At 39.2% G+C, this 18,703-nt stretch overlaps 1 protein-coding gene across 1 annotated transcript in view; it reads right to left on the bottom strand.

Moving 5' to 3' along the window:
- Nucleotides 1-18,677, bottom strand: part of LOC118331086 (voltage-dependent calcium channel subunit alpha-2/delta-1) — a 55,854-nt gene extending 37,177 nt beyond the window's left edge. The window contains exons 1-3 of the mRNA XM_035665865.1: nucleotides 18,589-18,677; nucleotides 11,438-11,519; nucleotides 11,103-11,219 (exon numbers count right to left, since the gene is read on the bottom strand). Coding sequence (XP_035521758.1) covers nucleotides 11,103-11,219; nucleotides 11,438-11,519; nucleotides 18,589-18,677 — 288 coding nt within the window. The remainder of the gene's footprint in view (nucleotides 1-11,102; nucleotides 11,220-11,437; nucleotides 11,520-18,588) is intronic.
- Nucleotides 18,678-18,703: the final 26 nt, after the last annotated feature.

Raw genomic sequence — 18,703 nt, 5'->3', positions numbered from 1 at the left:
AGTATTTATTTATTACTGAAACATCACAAGTTTGGAATTGCACTTGCAATTGTGTGAGGATATTCTGAGGATATAATGTTTAGAGGTTGCTTTCCAATCGCTTTTACACTTTTTAACTGGCTTTCACAGTTTGATTCCATCTTTATTCCTTTCTTTGTAGGGAAATGAGGCCAAAACTGAAAACAACACTAGCACTATGACACATAAAAAATGGGTGAGACAGACTGATATCTGATTTCTCAATTATAAAACTCTGAACTGAACTGTAAATTAAACTGTTTCATACATTTCAAATTACATTACAAATATTTTGCTCAGAATTCCAGTACTAAATGCCTAGTGCATTTAAAAGATGAGGGGCTAAAGAATAAAAGAACAGTGAGATACCAAGACAGACAGCAGGCAGAGAAACAGATACTGACACTATTCCACAAGATTGTACATGTTCACTCAGGTAAATCCACACTGATCAAACCTTAGCCTGGCCCTTGCGTGCCCTTCTCCAACTGTACTGACTAATGACAGCCATGTGGAAGAAGAGAATGCCCTTAAATAAACCCACTTGTCTGACACACCGACTTCCCTCACAAAAGCAAGTTTACCACAGCCTTACAGATACTCCACTCAAGGATGTATTAAAATTAATTGAATCAATTAGAATTGATGAAGGCAACCTGTATTTAAAGCTCTATCTCCTTCTGATGTCCATCTGTTGGAGGAGGAGGTATAATTTCAGGCATGTCGGATTTGTGCATGAGCAATAACTGGAAGACATGCTTATAGTATCATTCTGTGCTTTTACTGAGTGTGGGTATGATTGTGTATTTGTGTATCTATGACCATGTGTCTGCTGTCGGCAATGGTTCCATTCTTGATCAACAGTCCCATCCCTTTGGCCTCCAGTCCTGGGCTCTGTTCCAGACCTGTCTCCACCTCCTCTGCACTGGCTGTCAGCAGCTAAATATACACCCCATCTGAGCCATAAACACACACATACACACACCAACACAAAACAGTGATCATGAAGTTAAACCCACCCTTGTTCACCATGTACAAAAATAACAAGTTTCATCACTGCATCGAGTACTAAATCATGTGTTCTATATTTATAAATTGTGTCAATGCTGGTGCTTGCTTTCATCAGACATTAGCAGTGTTTAAAATATTTCAGTCATTCGGTCTAGAGACTTTTCATCTCAGTCGATAGCCCATGTGCTGGTCATACAAGCCCCTGTGCCACTGATACCTTTGCACTAACAAGATTTAACCCTTAAGTATCAGTACAAGAAAGCTTTACCAGCGTTTCACTGTGTATTCAGAGGTTTTAACAAAATAATATGTGAGGATAACCCAGGTAAAACCGGGTGGTTGTATAAAATCGCATTCTTTTCTAATTAATAAATAAATTCAGTGACACCTCAGCTGCAAAAACACTGAAGCTTTGACAACATTCAAAATAAAGTTTGGGTTCTTAACATTTTGGTTCCATAAGTGTTTCATGAAAAAAAGATAAGATTTTAGACTGTAATAATGTGCCACCTGAGGGAAAATGGGAGCAGCAGTTCATGCCCATGCTGAAAATGCTAAGTGCAGGAGGTCTTGTCATTAGGTTAATGTCAGCTAATGTCACTGTAACATCACATCATGTAATGTCGCACCATTGAGCTAACTGAGATTTATCACTTATGCAAGTCCAGACCCCCTTTAAAATATGTCAAATTTGCTAAATGAATATGTAAAGTACTACAGCTGTGCATGAACATATGGATATTGATTACAGATCTCCTGGTTGGTCCAGGATTTCTAGCGGCATGATGTTGCATGTGATATGATACAGGATTTGATACTTGATACATAATGCATCATACTCCGGCAATTTGTGACATTAATGGAGAATATAGGACTACAGCAATATATCCTTCTCCCTCACCCACTTCCTACATAAGAACATACACATGCAAATCTGGACATACACACACACATATGCACATCCTAAGAGAGCAGACCGACAGGGTTGTTAAAAATTCATGACAGGGCTTTGACGAGGCTCCTCTCCCCTTTGGGAGATATGGGGGAGGGTTATGAGGGGTGTGTGAGGAAAGACACCTAATTACCCTTCGCTATTTTCCTTTTTTTTTCCTGTGTAACCATCTCTCTAAATACGTACACAAGGAGGTTATCAAGCTTCCCAAAGAAAGCAACACCACAATCAAATCCACTCTAAACTAGAGCTTGGTTTTATGAGACCGCTCCTTGAGTGACAGCTAACCTCTCTAAACTGGCATAACAGTTCATTACAGAGCTACTGCAAGTTGCTGTTTCTGACAATTGATTAGAAGCCAGTGTTCCTCTGCAAATTTAGCACTACACAGTATGGTTAATGGGAGTGCATAACACACTCCCCGTAGATCTAACTGCTCATTAGTCTCCCTCTTACTTATTGTAGTATAGATATCCTGGCTCCACACCATAATGAGTTCATTCTGTCACTGGATGACCACTGGAGACCTGGGGAGAGCCACCGCTCCCCTGCAGCCTTAATAGGGGGGAAGAAGAAATATATATAGACACGAGGAGACTCTAAATTGGATCTATGGATGCATGTGGAGTGGTTTAAAAAATGAGGTGCTTCTGTGTGAAAAAGAAGCAAAGAGGGGAAGGAATTTGTAAGAATCATGAAATCTAATAGTAGGGGACAAAAACGTCTAATACTATCTGCAGGCAGCATTGCTGATACATATTGGTTGGCTATATCTTCATCCCAGTTGACCATAAAAACGTCCTAATGATGACCGTAACAACTACTGTGCCTATCAATATTCCAACAGCCAAATAGGGAACATAATATAATATTTCTCATTTTGGGCACCTTCTACTGTTCATGCACACTGATGTATGAGATCATTACACTGCAACCACAGAGAACACAGAAAGGTTTGGAGCTGAGTGTTGGATGGCAGTGGAGTCGTACCTACTAGCCCCACAGAGAGATATTTCTGCCCTGCTCTCACCAATCTTAGTTGTCATTCTGCCTGGGCAGCCCAGCAGCCCACCATGCATTTAGTGAGAAAGCAGAGCATAGCTTAAAGGATAGACAGGGAAGATGAGACAGGCTCTGCTAAACCTCACAGAGCCTCTCAGACTCCCTGTGTGTGTGTATATGCACATGTGTGTATGTGCATGTGATTGTGTGCATGTGTTTGTAAAGGCTCCACACGTCTGGAATCAATGGGCCATTCAGAGCACACTGCCTTCCCCCTCCCCAGACAACAAAGCAATTCTCACAAGAGTAGTAATGTCTAAATGATCATTAACACCGACATCCAGTCTTATCTTTCCCTTCCTTGTTTCTGATGTGTCCACATTCAAGAACACTGGTTACCTATTCGCTATAATGAGTCCCAACTCAAAGGGATGGCAAGAAAGTAAAAATAGGGGAGATGTGAAGGGTCAGTATGAGAAGCAGAAAAGAGACTGAAGACAGAGAGAGACATAAATTATGAGCAGATGGATTAACGGAAAGGGAGAAAAACAATCCTCTGACTCAGCATGATCACAATGGTTGTAGTTCTCATTAAAACTTAGCCTATACAAATGAACAGTAGGATGATAAAGAGAGAGATACAAGAGTGGGTGGGGATTGTTTAGTAAAAAATGATGGAAGCTTTATCCAGAAATGCATTAGTTTATTTCCAGCAAAAGGAAAAACAAATGCACTCTTGTGTGCATGTCTAATTGTGCTAGTGTGTGTTGTTAGGTGTAATAACAGAATAACTGGAGATAAAAAAGATGAGTAAGAAACAAGAGGGGAAGCACTAAATGGAAAACAGGGGAGATGGGCAGACAGAGTCAGGAGAGAAGTAATACAACAGAGCATAGAAGAGTAAAGAACAGAGTTGGAGGTAGAGGAACAGATATGCAGTAGTAGAAAGGAAAGAGCATGATAAGAGAGAAATATATCAGAAGATATAAAAGGTTAATTTCATATTCCAGTTTGACTGTGGCAAAAGGTCAGAAGCTGGACACAGGAGAGATACAGTAGCATGGAGAACAAGGATGGCAGAAAGAGATAGATGCAAGGATCGATGGAGATGGAGGCAAGATGAGTAAAGGGAGAAAGAGAGCGTGAGACAGAGAGAAAGAGCAGAGGTATTTGTAGCTGTAAGAGCCCAGGGGAGAGCCATGCTGCTCCACATGGCTTCCCTCAGAGGCCAAACTCTCCAATGGGAAGAGTAAATCTACAGCTGCTCCCCGTCTCATTCACTTTCTTTGGCTATTTTGCTCTCATGCATGTATCTAAGAGATGTGTGTATGTCTGTTGTCTACTTCAAAGAATGTTGTTTGTTAAATGATCAGATTTCACAGAGAATCTACAACACAAACATTGAAAGCCATGATCATCTTATTCAAAAAGTTAAAAGTTAAAAGGATCACTCCAGAAAGGCATTCTTTATAGAGAGTTTATATGTTATGACCAATGGCTACATATACTTTTTTTTAATAAATAATTTATTAATTATTTATAGATTTTAAACTGCCAGGTTATAAAAATGTCCTGTATCTGGCTCTAGCATATAGTCTTTACAGATTCTGCACTGAATACAGTAGCCTCCTGTGGTTAAAAATGACAGAGTGAAACAAAACAGTGAATTTGCAAACCCGACAGCTACACTATGAGCTGTCACGCTCCCCAAAACCGAAGGGAGCTGCAGATTCAGCTGATAATTCTCTAAAGGTCCATCACTAATAGAATGCGGGACCCATTTCATATTGTTTTCACATTGTAATTTAATACATTGTTATGATAAAAATATTGATTATAACCACTTTAATAAAGGGTTTTAACCGTCATGTCTGCAGACATAAATGCAAATAAATGGATTTTTATCAATTTTTATCCAAATTGTCTGAAGCCCTTTTCTTGAAATAAGTAGTCATGGATTTTAAGTGATCTGTATAAAGGATTAGTACATTATTTTATTAAGCATTATGCACACCATTAGTTACAACTTACAACACTAGTATTAAGACGAATTGAAGACAAAATTGATACAAATAAAATGCGAGTGGAAAAATAATGCACATAACACAACTGCCATTTTCTGTAAGACAAAAGGTCAAAAGAAACAAAGTTGGAAAGGTAGTAACAGTGTCAGAAAGGATCAAAATTCAAGTGGACTGTTGGAGAAACATTATCTCAAACTTAGAGCTACTAATTACTTCATCTTGATTACTGTAATTATAACAAAGTATCATACTATTTATTCAGAAAAATACTCCATGTCGCATATACTTAATTAAGATTACTATTATATATATAATTTTTTCTTGACAGTGAGAGGTTGTGACTGTCTCCAAATCAAGTATTCAAATGAAACTGTGTTTGGACTTCTTCTTGGTGAATGTATTAAACACTTGTCCCTGGCCTACCATAGTTAGAATTCCCCATCTGCATTACCCCCTCCCACTCCATCTCTCTCTTTCTGTTTATCTCTCTCACACGCACACGCACACACACACACACACACACAAATTCAAGCACACAGACAGAGACATATGCAGACACCTCTTGTCTGCTTGATATGATCAGCGCAGAGCAGAGATGGGAGGTTGAGTAACATCTGCTCCGGAGACTGCATATCTCTGATAGTATCATAGCCTCTGTTTGTTACTGCGATACGCTGGCACACACACAGACACGAAAACATCATAATGTCACATCTTGTGCTCATTATTATAACATTGTGACAGCAGGCAACAGATTAATAAAAATATGGTCCAACACCTGGGGCACAAAGACTATTAAACACATGCACTAATAACACACGAAACACTTAACACACACTTCTAAATAAGGGGAACTGGATAACTGAACAATTTAGAATTACTTAAGGAATCCTGAATAGGATAATATTACAAAAGTGATAATTAGAGGATATAGTTGCATATATACTTAAAATTTGAAAATATTATTGTATCTTGTTAACAATATAGGGATATCCTCTGAGAGGAGAAGTGTCTGAAAAACACAATGATTTAAAATAATTTACAGGATTGTTCCAGATATGCTTAATATATGGAGATGGAGGAATGGTCACCTTATTGCGTTTTTTACGTGGAACAACAATACACATATGTTTCATGTAACTGTTTGCACCATATGCTCCTCTTTAATGTAGACTTTAAGGTGAAATCCTGAATGGAAAGCCTAATATGTGTTAAATCTAAAGTGGTACAAACAATACAAAAAACATGAAATTAACATGAATGTAAGGCACAGCGCTGGTGGCTTATTTGAAGAGCTTTTTTCGAGACTGTAAAACGCTGTGCACTAAATAGATGTCAGGCAGGTGAGGATAAAGCTTATTGATATAATGAAGGTACATAAGCTTAAAAAAGGAACTTAAGAGTCCACGGGTAACAGTAATGGGGCAAGGAAAATGGTGCAGGTATGGGTACAGGCTTTTCTCGAATGAACAGATGTTTGTGCTATTCTCTAGATAGATAGCTGGTTCATCCAATCACCATTTTTTGAAAGTGCTTGCCCTTTTCCAAACAGTTGCAATGACAACTTCCCAGACGGTTCTGTGTAACAAACCATTTGGCACATGTTGTTTTTATGTTTTATTTTTATATGTTGTTCGTTAGCTTATTAGTTTGTTAGCTGGCAGTGGCTGACACACCATTAGTGGTTGTAAAACATACAATAATAATCTGCTACAATGTTGCAGTGTGTTGACATTGTCACATTGTGACTACTACTGCAGGCAAAAACAAGTATTCCAGGCATACTGACAGAAATTCCATTACAGAGATGTCCATTGTAAAAAAATATAAACCATACAAGTGTATACAAATGTCTCTCACCAACTCCCTAGAAAGTTCATGGAGATCCTCCATCGTCTCTATCCAGGCACTCTACTTCAGGACCAGGAGCAATGGATCAGACTAGATTAGCGTTAGTCCACCCACTGATTTGGATGGGTGAGTTTGACAGATCAAAAAATTCATGAAACACTGCAACACAGGACCATGAAATAATTAATTAAATAGTGAAATAATTATATATGTTTTTTTTTACATAAAATGAATTAGTATTTTAATGAATTAATGACACATTTAATAAAACATTTATGTATTTAATTCCAATTTTAATTAATTAATGACACATTTAAGTAATTATTTAATGATGTATTTAATTATTTAGTTTTGGCACTTTTAGTCCTCCACAGTTACTCCACACTTAACAGGATTTCTAAGTAACATAAGGAATTTTGGAAAGAGGTCAGATGTATGACTGACCGTACCATCTAACACGTATGCATACTCTAACATGCATGCAACACAGATACTTTGTATTTAGCCATAGTGACTAAGATTTCTTTATCCTTCAGTGAAAATGGATATTCAATGGTGGAGATTGTAACTGACTGAATCCAGTAGTTCATAAATAACAGAAGCTAATCATTCCAATAAATTTCAATTATAAACCTAACCTTTATTCTGTAATAATGACGCATTGGAAAAAGAAGACACGCCATTTTAAAAACACACACTTTGACCTACACGCATACTCTGTAAACCCACAGACACTGACAGGGTTCACACTAATGCACACACCCTCTAACACACAGTACGGGGCCACCTGTGTCCTGTAGAGTTTTAGTGGTGCTGTTTGAAGTATTACTGTAAGTAATGTAGTAGACTTGACTCATTAGTCACTGGATAGAGCCCTTCACCTCAGGAGAAAAGAGGGAATTGCAAACCTACACACACACACACACACACACACACATACATGCTCACACACATACTGTACACACCAACACACAGAGGAACACACACACACACCACGAAACACCACACACAGCACACAACACACAAATAATTGACCTCATGCAGATTGTTCAAACAAAAGCAAACAACTGCAGCTGACATGGCTGCTGGTTGTTAGTAAGAGAGAGTCAGCTGATACCTTATTGTTTGAGCGTGTGTGGATGTACTGTCTCTCTACAGTGTTTTATCAGTTTACCTTAACATTTCTGCAGCATCAATAAATAAGTTTTTAATTACAGTGTACACAGACAGGTAGACAAAGAGAGAACAGGCTAGGGATGGTGAAGGGAGAGCAGGGTTGAAATAATTGGATCTAGCCTCAGGCACATTAAAAACTTCCACTATATGGTCAGAAGAACAAGTAGGTTTTGACTCAAATACTGCACTGTCTGTTGTCATTGCCTACTCACATGACAGGTTTATTTAATGATAATGGCAAGTTAATTTGGTCTAATAAAAACTATGATATACAGACACCTAGAATTGCCAGCTGGTCCATTACAGGTCCCTGACAGGCCCTTGCTTATCTGAATGGAATGAATCCAGCTGGGGGTGGCAATTCTGAAGAGTTGGTAGACTACAGGGACCTCTGCTGAGTTACATTAAGTGGTCTAAGTTGACCAATATAAATGTGACTCTGATCAGAGAAGACACTAAAGTAGATATGCATGTACTATGTGTGGTAAAATGAATGAATATGTAAATTAAGCTATTGATACCATTTTTGGTTTACCCTTATCATTTCTGTCTTCTTAGTATTGAGCTACATTAACAATAGCTTACCACAGGCAACAATCAGGTGATAATGATTTTTTGATCAGGTTGCACACTTCAGCCAGAGATGGAAAGGGGGAAGTAGCTTGACAATAGGCACTATGTGTGTATGTGATGTCCCAGTAGGTGTGTGAGTGTTTGTATGCAAGCAAGCATGCGGAAACATGTTTTCAGTAAGGGGCTGCTACAGCTAAGGTAAACACAAGTATGTGTTTAGAATAAACAACTGACAGATGTCGTACATTTTCAACCTAGTTGAATCTGAAATTTGGTGAAAAATAATATTACAGCAGGATATAGCTGCTGCACCCCTCTTCCTGTGCTAATGTGTGTACATGTGGGAGTGTTTCCTGTCGAGCTCAAACCCCAGTATACATTGTAAAACCTTTGATAAAGCGATCTCTCCCAACAGCGTGCAGCCAAGTACTCATTAATAATGCATGTTACACTCTGCCACACACTTATTTATGGAAGCATGAGTAGACACACACTTGTGCCACACACCTGTGGCTAGGTAAACTGTGGCCTTTCAAAGGTCATCTATCATGCAGAGCTGGAGATCAGAAAAGGAAAGAAAGAGAGGATGAAAGAGAGAGCAAGAGAGAAAGACAGAAAGGCAAAGGTGGGATGAAAGTTTTAAAGTTGACAACTACGTGAAACTGACTCAAGTGCCTTGGGCCAATTATGTTGGCATTGAGTCACTTCCAACCTTATATCAAAGGCATTGAACAAGACAGGATCTCCAACCTGCAATTAAGATTCTCTTCCTGTATTCGGTCTGATAAACTTTATAGCCAAATAGGTTCATTTAACATAGAAAACAGAAAACGGCAAAACTCTTCTCAAAGCACAACTTTAAAATCTTCTGTGTAAGTTCTGATTCAAGTTTTCTGGTGATTGTCGCTGCTGTCTTAGAAAGACTCAAAAAGACACAAAAAAAGAAACCTACTATCTGAGCTCAAAGCATTACCATCCTGTGCACTCATCTTCCGTTGCTAAGTCTGTCCAACACTCCATCCATCAGGTTCATGCATTTGCCCTTCTTTCACATCATCCATTCATCCTTTTATCTTCTCATCTATACATCTCAGGACAGAGAATTCAATATCAGTGTGCCTTGAGGTTACTCGTAGGAGAGGATGAGACACAAAGAAACAATAAAAAGTGAGAAGTGATCGATGTCCAGAGGTTGGATGGGCTGTCAGCATAAGGTTAGCCGACCCACCACCCACCACTACCCTTAACACACACTAAACCACGTACACACCCGACGCTCGCAACCATCTCTCTCTTCCATCACTTGGATAATACACTGAAGCCAATTTGCTCCTTACTGCTTATGGCACCAGCACTCGGAAAAATGATAAGAACACCAGGGTGTTTACTTAACATACACAAGACAGACACTTGGCAGGAGATGTGTTTATGAACATCATAAATATTCCCTCTCCATTACTAATAAGACAACAATGGTGATGCCTTATAAAGGCAGAGAAAGGGTTGCTGTGAACTTCATATGAATGTTTAAAAACAGTTCAACCTCCTGATACAGAAGAGCATCTCTGACCCACTTCTGAATAAAAAGGAAAGGGGTGGGGGTGTCCCCAGGGTCAAAGCTCTCATTAACACATTGAATCCTGCAAAACACATATCCTTGCTTTCAATAATTTAATGTGCATGCTGCACCCACTGTTTTTATTGCATACATAGAAACCATATCTATCATCCATGAAGTCACACAATTAAGTGAGCTGTTAATCACCTCAACACTGAAACATTAGTGTGCTGTTAGAAAATGACCAAAACATCCAGATAATAGCTTTGTGACAATGTAAGGTCCTCCGGACTTATGGATGTTGTTGTATATTTGTTTCCCTCACAGGAAACCCTTTGGTATGGAGATGAACCAGGGATCCTGGTGCCAGAAGATCATTTAAATGTTTTGAATGTGACACTCGCGTCAAAATGTTGGTGAGAAAATTCTGAAAAAAATACACATTATTCTGCTGGTTTCAGGTGTATTGTAAAATATTTTGGTGATGTTATTTATACAGTACTAATTACAGTATGATACTGAATGTCACTGCGGGCTAACCATTTGACCAATCTGAACACCATTTGAAACATTAGTTCTAGATTTAGATCTAGTATCAAAAGATTGTCTGTGTGTTTTGGTAGCATTTGAATGAAGACTTGTGTTGTGTGCAAATTTTGAAAAACATAGAGTGACAGATTTCTGAATTGACCATAGGTTGCAATGAGGAAAACATTTATCAAAATTCAGTGGATGTGTTGAATAAGAATAGCATAACATCAGACACATTGTTTACCACATACACAATAGTTATTGGATATTATTCAAGTCTACAATGTCTTAACAAAGAGCAGATGGAAAACTTCTCTTCGTAGCCCTGATTAATAAAGATATCATCCTGTACACAATGTAAAATTGCAAACTGACAGTTGGTTCCTCTGTGTGGGGTTAGTCTTACCTCCAAGGCAGCAGACCTCTTCAGTAGCAGCTGTTCAATTTTTGTAGCTGCTCTAGCCACCAGCTCCTCTGCGTCGTTTTGCTCCACAGTGTACAGGCGTTGATTTCTCTGAAAAATCTAGACAGAAAGAAAGAGCAGTGAACATATCAAATTGCATACATAATTGATCATTTACAAAATACTTCTGTCAGAAATGAATTTATTAAATTAAATTAAAAAAAATCAAATAGAATGTAGCCAGAAACAAAAAGGACATCAGAACCATACAACCATAACAGTGTTGAATTTGGATTATGCCCTCTCTTTATGCATGCCTGTAGTGTGTGTGTTTCTACCTGAGTGAGGCTCTTCCCAGCTGTGGCGGTGTCTGCCAGGGTCACAAGCTCTTTCTGCATCTGATCAACCCATTCTTTAATCCTATGGGACAAAGCAATGCACACAACCCCTCTTGTAACTCAGATGTAACTTGTTTAGAAGAGACATCACAGACATTTCACAGTGCAATTAAACTGTCAGTGAAGTTATCTTACATCTATCATCTAAGAAGACCAGCTAGACACAGCCTAAAAACAAAGACGCCCAAAGAGAATCACTCTGATAGGTCAAGCAAGATGTCAACCAATCATCGCTGGAATCACTAAGAACAAATACGCGGTCATCTAATCAAACACGTGTCATTGCATGTCAGTGTCAACCAATACGATTACTTTCTGAGGGTTCAAACATGAAGTCGACCAATCAGTTAAGTGTCAGCCAGTGTTGTGACTAGTGACGGTGATGAGAGAAAGCAGGTGAAAGGTGGGAGGTGGCCAGGACCGATATTTTTTATATCAAAGAGCTCCGGGGTCATCAGGTCCAGCATGTTGGTGCCACACACAGGATTATGCCATCCTCTCATCCTCCTCCAATCATCTTGTCAAACCACAATAAGCTCACAGCTTGAATTATAATGACATATCACTCTGTGCCTCCTGAACACAGTGGCAATAGATAGAGATCATGGATGAGTTGATATACGATATTATCACGTATCAGGATAAAAAAACACTCTGATATGTTTATTGTGGTGAATTTTCAGTATCTAGAAAATCATGAATCAGGATAATCATGAATATCCTTACATGGCTTAAGTTAAAAGAACTGTAGCTGGCTAGTGTACAGTCTTATATTGATTTCATGATTTATTTTGAATTGCCACAAGGGGAGCCTGCATCTTTCCAGTCATTCCACAATCCTATGGCTTAATAAAATGTAAGGTAAGATGATTCCAGTATGTTTCAGTGCCATTTCAAGAGGTTTAAGTATAGTTTGATGATTAGAGGGATAATAATGTGAATCGCAATTATTTTGGCCAAGATAATCGTGTTCATATTGTTCCATGCCTGAAAGAGATGAAAGAAACCTTATGTGTTCTTTTAATTTGTCTTTTTTATTTTTTTATTTTTTATTGCTGAAACACGTATTACACAAACAGCCAACAGTCATTGGAACAGGAAGCATGGGGTTTGGATTAACAAGCAGAGGAATATGAGGTGTTCTAACCAGCCAGATTGGGCAGACCAGCCTACCACGGCAGGAGCTGTGACCACCCAGAAGGAGAAGAAGAGAGCTAGGATAGGAGCCTTCTTGGCCCAGCTTGGACTTAAGACTGCTCCTGGCTAATGGTCTGGATAAAATGGGACGAAATGGGCTGGCCAAACAACGGGAAATCAGAGACTGTTGTGCCCACATCTTTACAGAGACCCACTCCATCAAAATCCAGGATCAGCACTGGACAGGTGGACCGTGTTCCAAGCTGACAGAGTGCAGGACTCTGGCAGGACAAGGAGGTGGACTGATGGATGATGCTTGTTGCTTAAACACAGTCAAAGTGGATTGACACTGTTTCTCAAATGTTAAACTTTATTGTGAAAATGAAACCATATTATCTTGACTATCTTGTTGCTGCTGTTTACATTCCCCAAGGTGCAATATGTTTATGTATATAGGCTCTGTTTATAAATTATTTTTATCTATTTTATATATTATTCCTTTAATCTAAATGTACTTATCTGTTATGTTATATGTGTGTGTAGCATGAATTAATTAAACATAAATTTCTTTATGCATCCTTTTGATGTGCAATGGTAAATAAATTACCTTGAATCTTAATTTAAGTTACACAGAGACTTGTTAGAACAATATGACTCATCTTGAGGCGTATCTGGTAGAAGCTTGTAGGAAGAAAATACTTGTGTGCATGTGGATGCATTAATTCACCATATATTCTGTGCATGCACACACATGCACACACAGGGCCATTAATATTGTACGAGAATGAGAACAGGTTGGCATAGGATACAGATGCTCTCATTGCCATGCATTCACACTAACACAGACTCAGCTGTGATCCTCCCCAATGGCAGAGAGACATATTCGCATATATAAGCTGAAATAAACATAGAAAAACAGATACCAGGAAATAGTTATTGGAAAATTCAGAGCAAGTAACCTTGTGGAGAAAGATGAGACACTTTGCAAGAGTAGGCATACCAGAGGGAATGGCACAGTGGGAACTTGTTTAGGAAAAGAGAAGGTAGGTGGAGATATTAGTGCAGGGTCAGTTATAATTCAGTTGCTATCCCTTAATTCCCAAAGCCAGATGGTAGGAGCTATGCACAATACTGATACCTGGCAGACCATTATTGCTATCTGAAGGAAAACTAATATAGATGTCTAGCTACTATATGATATAGTGATTTAGAGCCACCAATTGGTGTTGTTTGGGTACTCATCTTTCAGCTGTCAACAGATGCAAAGGAACCAATGGTGCTGAATGATCAGGTGTGACTATAAAAGCAGCATGAGAACACTGGTGAAACCAAACTATATTGCCTGATGATATTCTAGTTTTAAGGCTAATATGAATATTTGAGAAGATAAGAGAGAAGGAGTTTTTGGAGCTTGACCCAAACTTGCAACCAATATCTGACAAACATCGACTTGTTGGCTGACACTGGCCTATCGGCAAATAAGATGGTATTCACCAATATCAGTGGTCGATGTTTATCTGTTGTGTTGTAATGGCTAAATGTGTTTTACAGTTTAAAGTTTTTATTTCCAACTTGGTTATTGGAGATATAATCCGTTTTCCAGCACTGCCACAAATGAACAAATACGGATGTGTTCCATGCAGCAGCACGGAAAGTGAGCAGCTGTTCAGCTCTACGTCTGACATCCAGGTTAAGAAGAGAAATAGACTGAGCTGCAACTAGACAGACATGCTTATCTTTGTAGATTTTTTTTCCCTGGCACAAAAGGGTGAATAAATGACAACAAAAAACTGTTGGTATCGGTATTGGCACCAGCTATCTGCAAAACTGTTATTTTAAACATTGGTATCTGTATCGGCCCAAAAACACTTCTACCTACAACAACTATGAATGAGATGTTGAAAAACTGTGACTTCTCTCTTCTCTTCTTCTTGCATCTCTTTCACTCTCTTATATCCTCTTCTCTTGATCCTCTTCTCTCCTCTCCTCTGCTCCAACCTTCCTTGTCCCCAAATCTACTAACAACAAACTGATTGTAAGGCTTTTTAGTGGACCTTGGACCCCTAAGCTCCCAAAGCCTGAAGCATTGACAAGTCAGTTGTGAGTTAGAGTGAATATGTGTGTGTTTGTGTGTGCATGTGTGTGTGTTTGTGCTTCTAGGGACTTGACATTCAGAGAAGCAGAGGGCCATCTCTCCAGAGTTTAACTTCTGTAAAATCTACTGCTACCAGTGTAAATCTCTATAACAAAAACTCTCAGGTGCTGACAAATGGACAAGACAACCCAGGCTGTGGTGCAATATGTGTGCATATGTCCTTCTGCACATCCAATATGGATGAGTGTGACTTTTAAAATCTGTTTAGAATTTTTTTTTTGTCAGTTTTCATAAAAGTGTCTCATCTGAGGGAACTACTTAGTCCAATTATCATGATGCTGAATCTGTGTGCGTGTGTAAATACCAAAAACTATACTTTAGAATGCAGACAAAGAATTATTGACCGTTAAGTGCTATATTGGCTCATTATATACAGTAAAGGACCATAAAATAGAAAGTTCTGACACTACTCGCCTGTTGCTTTGTATGAATACTGGCAGACAAATCCTTTTGTTAAATTGGCCTTTTAACGTCAATTGTATTATCCATACAAGCATGAAAAATCTCTGCTCATTAATTACTCATTCTTACATCATGATCATGCATTTCCAACCATCCCTTTAGGTCCCAACTTGGTTAATGGCAGTGCTTCATAAATGCAATTAGGTGACGCTAGAGTTGTTCCAATCCTGATATCAGTATTTGAAATTCCTCCAATACTGCCGAAAATGCGGTTTCGGGTATCTGTAACTATGCGTGTCTGTGCACCGATACAATACCACATAATTTATTAACCCTAAAGAGGGACCCTACTTCCCGGCTGTGTCCCTTTTGTCTTTTTTTATTTTTTTTCCCCAGGATAGCCAAGTCATTATTTGTATTTTTTTAATGCACACGTATTGGATCAGTACTCTGTATTAGCCGATATTCAGGTATCAAAATCTATATCGGGAAGGAAAAAAATGGTATCGGGCCATGTCTAGGTGACGTTTACATATAAATATAAATTAGGTAAAGTACATATTATCTTGTCACCATAAGTATAATGTAAGTTATTTTCTATGGCTAAAATAACATGGCTATTTAGAGATGCCTAAACAGTAATAATGTCATTGTTGAGCTGAGATAGCAAAATGTTTCTGCTCTGGTTGCTGGGCTTTGATTACTGCAGCCTCTGGTACAGTGCTGGATAATTAAACACACACACACACAAATGCACATACAAATGGCAACTGGGTCAGACACTGCCCTACATTGTTTTTCAGACACAGGAAGAGCAAATCAGAGCAAAACAGAAAGAGAGGTGGAGAGACAATACAAGAAGAGAGACAGATGTTGTGGTACCACCACTTTGACTATAGAGAGAGAGAGTAATGAGCTGGCCCATAGTGTGTATCTCAGTAGGCAGCTGTGTTAAACTACAGTCTAATTACACATCATTACAGAGGCAAAGACAGAAGACAGCAAAGCGGAATGAGGCATGGAAACACCAACAGTAATGCACCAAAACAACCCGCGGCGCTCTGCTCACGCTCTGTAGCCTATACCCTAACACCCAAGTGGCCAATTCAGTCCTTCTTTAGCCTGGCCCAGATAATACAAACTACCTTCATATGAAGAGGAGAGTTGTTGGATCAGGCTCTGACCATTCCATTACCATCTGTCTTTCTTACAGTAATTGCGGCTTAGATTTGCAATTCTGGTGCTTTTTGGTGATCTGATGCTGAAATATTCCTGGTACAGCCAATATGAGTTCATTGCTACAAACTCAAAAACATCCACATGAGATGGTGTTTGTCCTATTGTTGTTTTTATGCACATTGAAATGTTGCTCTAGACATCTAAGGTAGTGCAAAATCATCTCAAGAGTATTTACTGGAACAACATAGATAGGACCATAAAGCGACACACAACCAGTTGGTTACAGTTTGAAAAGCTACCTTTACACAATCAGTTTTTTGTATCTCCATCCATCTGATCAGTGTAATCCAGGAGAATGCACTTGATGAACGTTGAGTGTTGGATCCACTTCATTTTAATTTATTTTGGCTTGCTGTATCTATGTTCAAACATCTCATCATTGCATCTCATCATGCACACTCCAAACAAAGACACCTATTCCTTACAGGCATATTAGAGCCATGATTATATACATTCCTCTCGTATCTCGGGTTATCCAGCAGATTTAGCACAAGGGGATGTTAGCTGTTAGGTAGTTCTTTGCTTTCACTATCAGGCAGCACAAATGCAGGTATTTTTGCAGTCACTAATTGTGGCTAAGGACAGCCAAAAAAATGTATTCCACCTTAATGTCTGAGACAATTTTGTTGATGTGACTTTTTCTTCTGTGATATTGTAATCTTGGACAGTGAATTGAAGGATACTGAGCATCAATGCGTTTTAGACAGTGTTTCTGCTTTGTCAAGTCTCTTTAGCCAGGCTGCACTGGGACACTTTTTCGTCCTAAAAAACAAAAGCTAGAGCTGGCACCCCATGTACCAAGGCTGAGTTCTTGCTGCAGCGGCCATGGGTTCGACTCCAACCTGTGGCTCTTTTCTGTCTCTTGGCCTCTCTCTCTCTCCCCTCCCTGTTCCTGTCAATTGTCTGCTGTCACTATCGCTTAAAAAGGCAATAAAAGCCCCCCCAAAAATACTAAGAAATCAAATACTAAATGTGATGATGTAATATCACGCACGGTTCTGGCAGTGGCTTGGCATAACCTCTGGTTGGGTTGCTATTTCAGTTATCGTGACAACCATGTCTTCTAGGCGTGCCAGGTGGAAGGCGTAAGCGTAAGATAGCAGAATGGATGCTTGTGGTGCCATCGGCCGCGTCGCAGCAGGAATACGACATAGCCGCGCCCAGTGGTGGAGTGGTCTATAACTTCAGAGTTCAAATATCAGCAGTAACTTCATTCTGTTGCTGCTGTAGAATTGTATTGCATTATATTGAGAGGCATTAGGGGGTGGTCAACATATTAGAAATGTCTGACAGATGCCAATGCTCTGGTCTGGTGACCAAACCTTTAATTTAAGTAAAAATGTAATGAAAATGATTTACATGTAAATAGTTTTAAAATGCAAGCAGTCTCAGTTTAGGTAACTGAACAAATACATGGGATTTTTTTTTACTATTTCACTCTTTGCTGCCTCTTTGTCTCGGTCTCTCTTTTAAAACAAATAATGTAGGCCCATCTCAAGGGGTGTCCTGCTTTAATCACAGATCCAAATGTAAATAAAGCCCTACCAAAATGTTCAAACAAAACCTGCTATTATTCCCAGGATTTATGGGACTCTTTACTTATATGTGAATATACCTGAAATGTATATGGTAGGCTACAACAATGCAAATATCTTGAATGTATACTGTATTTAAAGAGAACTTTGTATGGAATCTGAAAAAAGGAACATAAAAATTAAATCGCCCTAATTTTGCAAATGAATAATAGGATTGCTATGGTTATTGAACTCCAAACTCGTCAGGGGGCCACATACAAGGGGGCAACTTTTGTCTTTTTACAGGAAGGGACAGGACCAGGCGAAGTGACTGTAACTCCTCAACAACTTCAGGAGCTGTCATAGCCATCCACCGGCGACAAGCTGCTGAGTACGGTAACCAACATTAATCATCGCCTGGAGGCGAGCAGCCAGACGGAAGATTAAGTATATTCTACCCTCAAACGTGTCTTATTCAAGATGACCACTGGTGCATGAATGAACCCGACCAGCCCACCCCACTCACACAAACCCAACCGCGCGCGTGCTGTACTGCCTACACACCTTGAGTGGCTCATTTAATGTAATAGCCTCTAACCGACGAGTCTGCAACATTAATGCACGAAATTGGATTATATACTTACATGAGCTGTGTCGGAAACTGCGATGCCAAAGACCCGTCCTGCCATAACAGGACCAGAAACACCAAGGCTCGTACCCTGCAGGTATCCATTGTAAAAAAAAAAAAAGGGGGGGAAA

Source organism: Morone saxatilis, unplaced genomic scaffold (genome assembly GCF_004916995.1).
Source record: "Morone saxatilis isolate NCDOM2014 unplaced genomic scaffold, NCSU_SB_2.0 Contig2, whole genome shotgun sequence".
Lineage (NCBI taxonomy): Eukaryota > Metazoa > Chordata > Actinopteri > Moronidae > Morone > Morone saxatilis.
The sequence above is the reverse complement of the archived record's forward strand: the minus strand, read 5'-3'. Positions and strand labels throughout refer to the sequence as shown.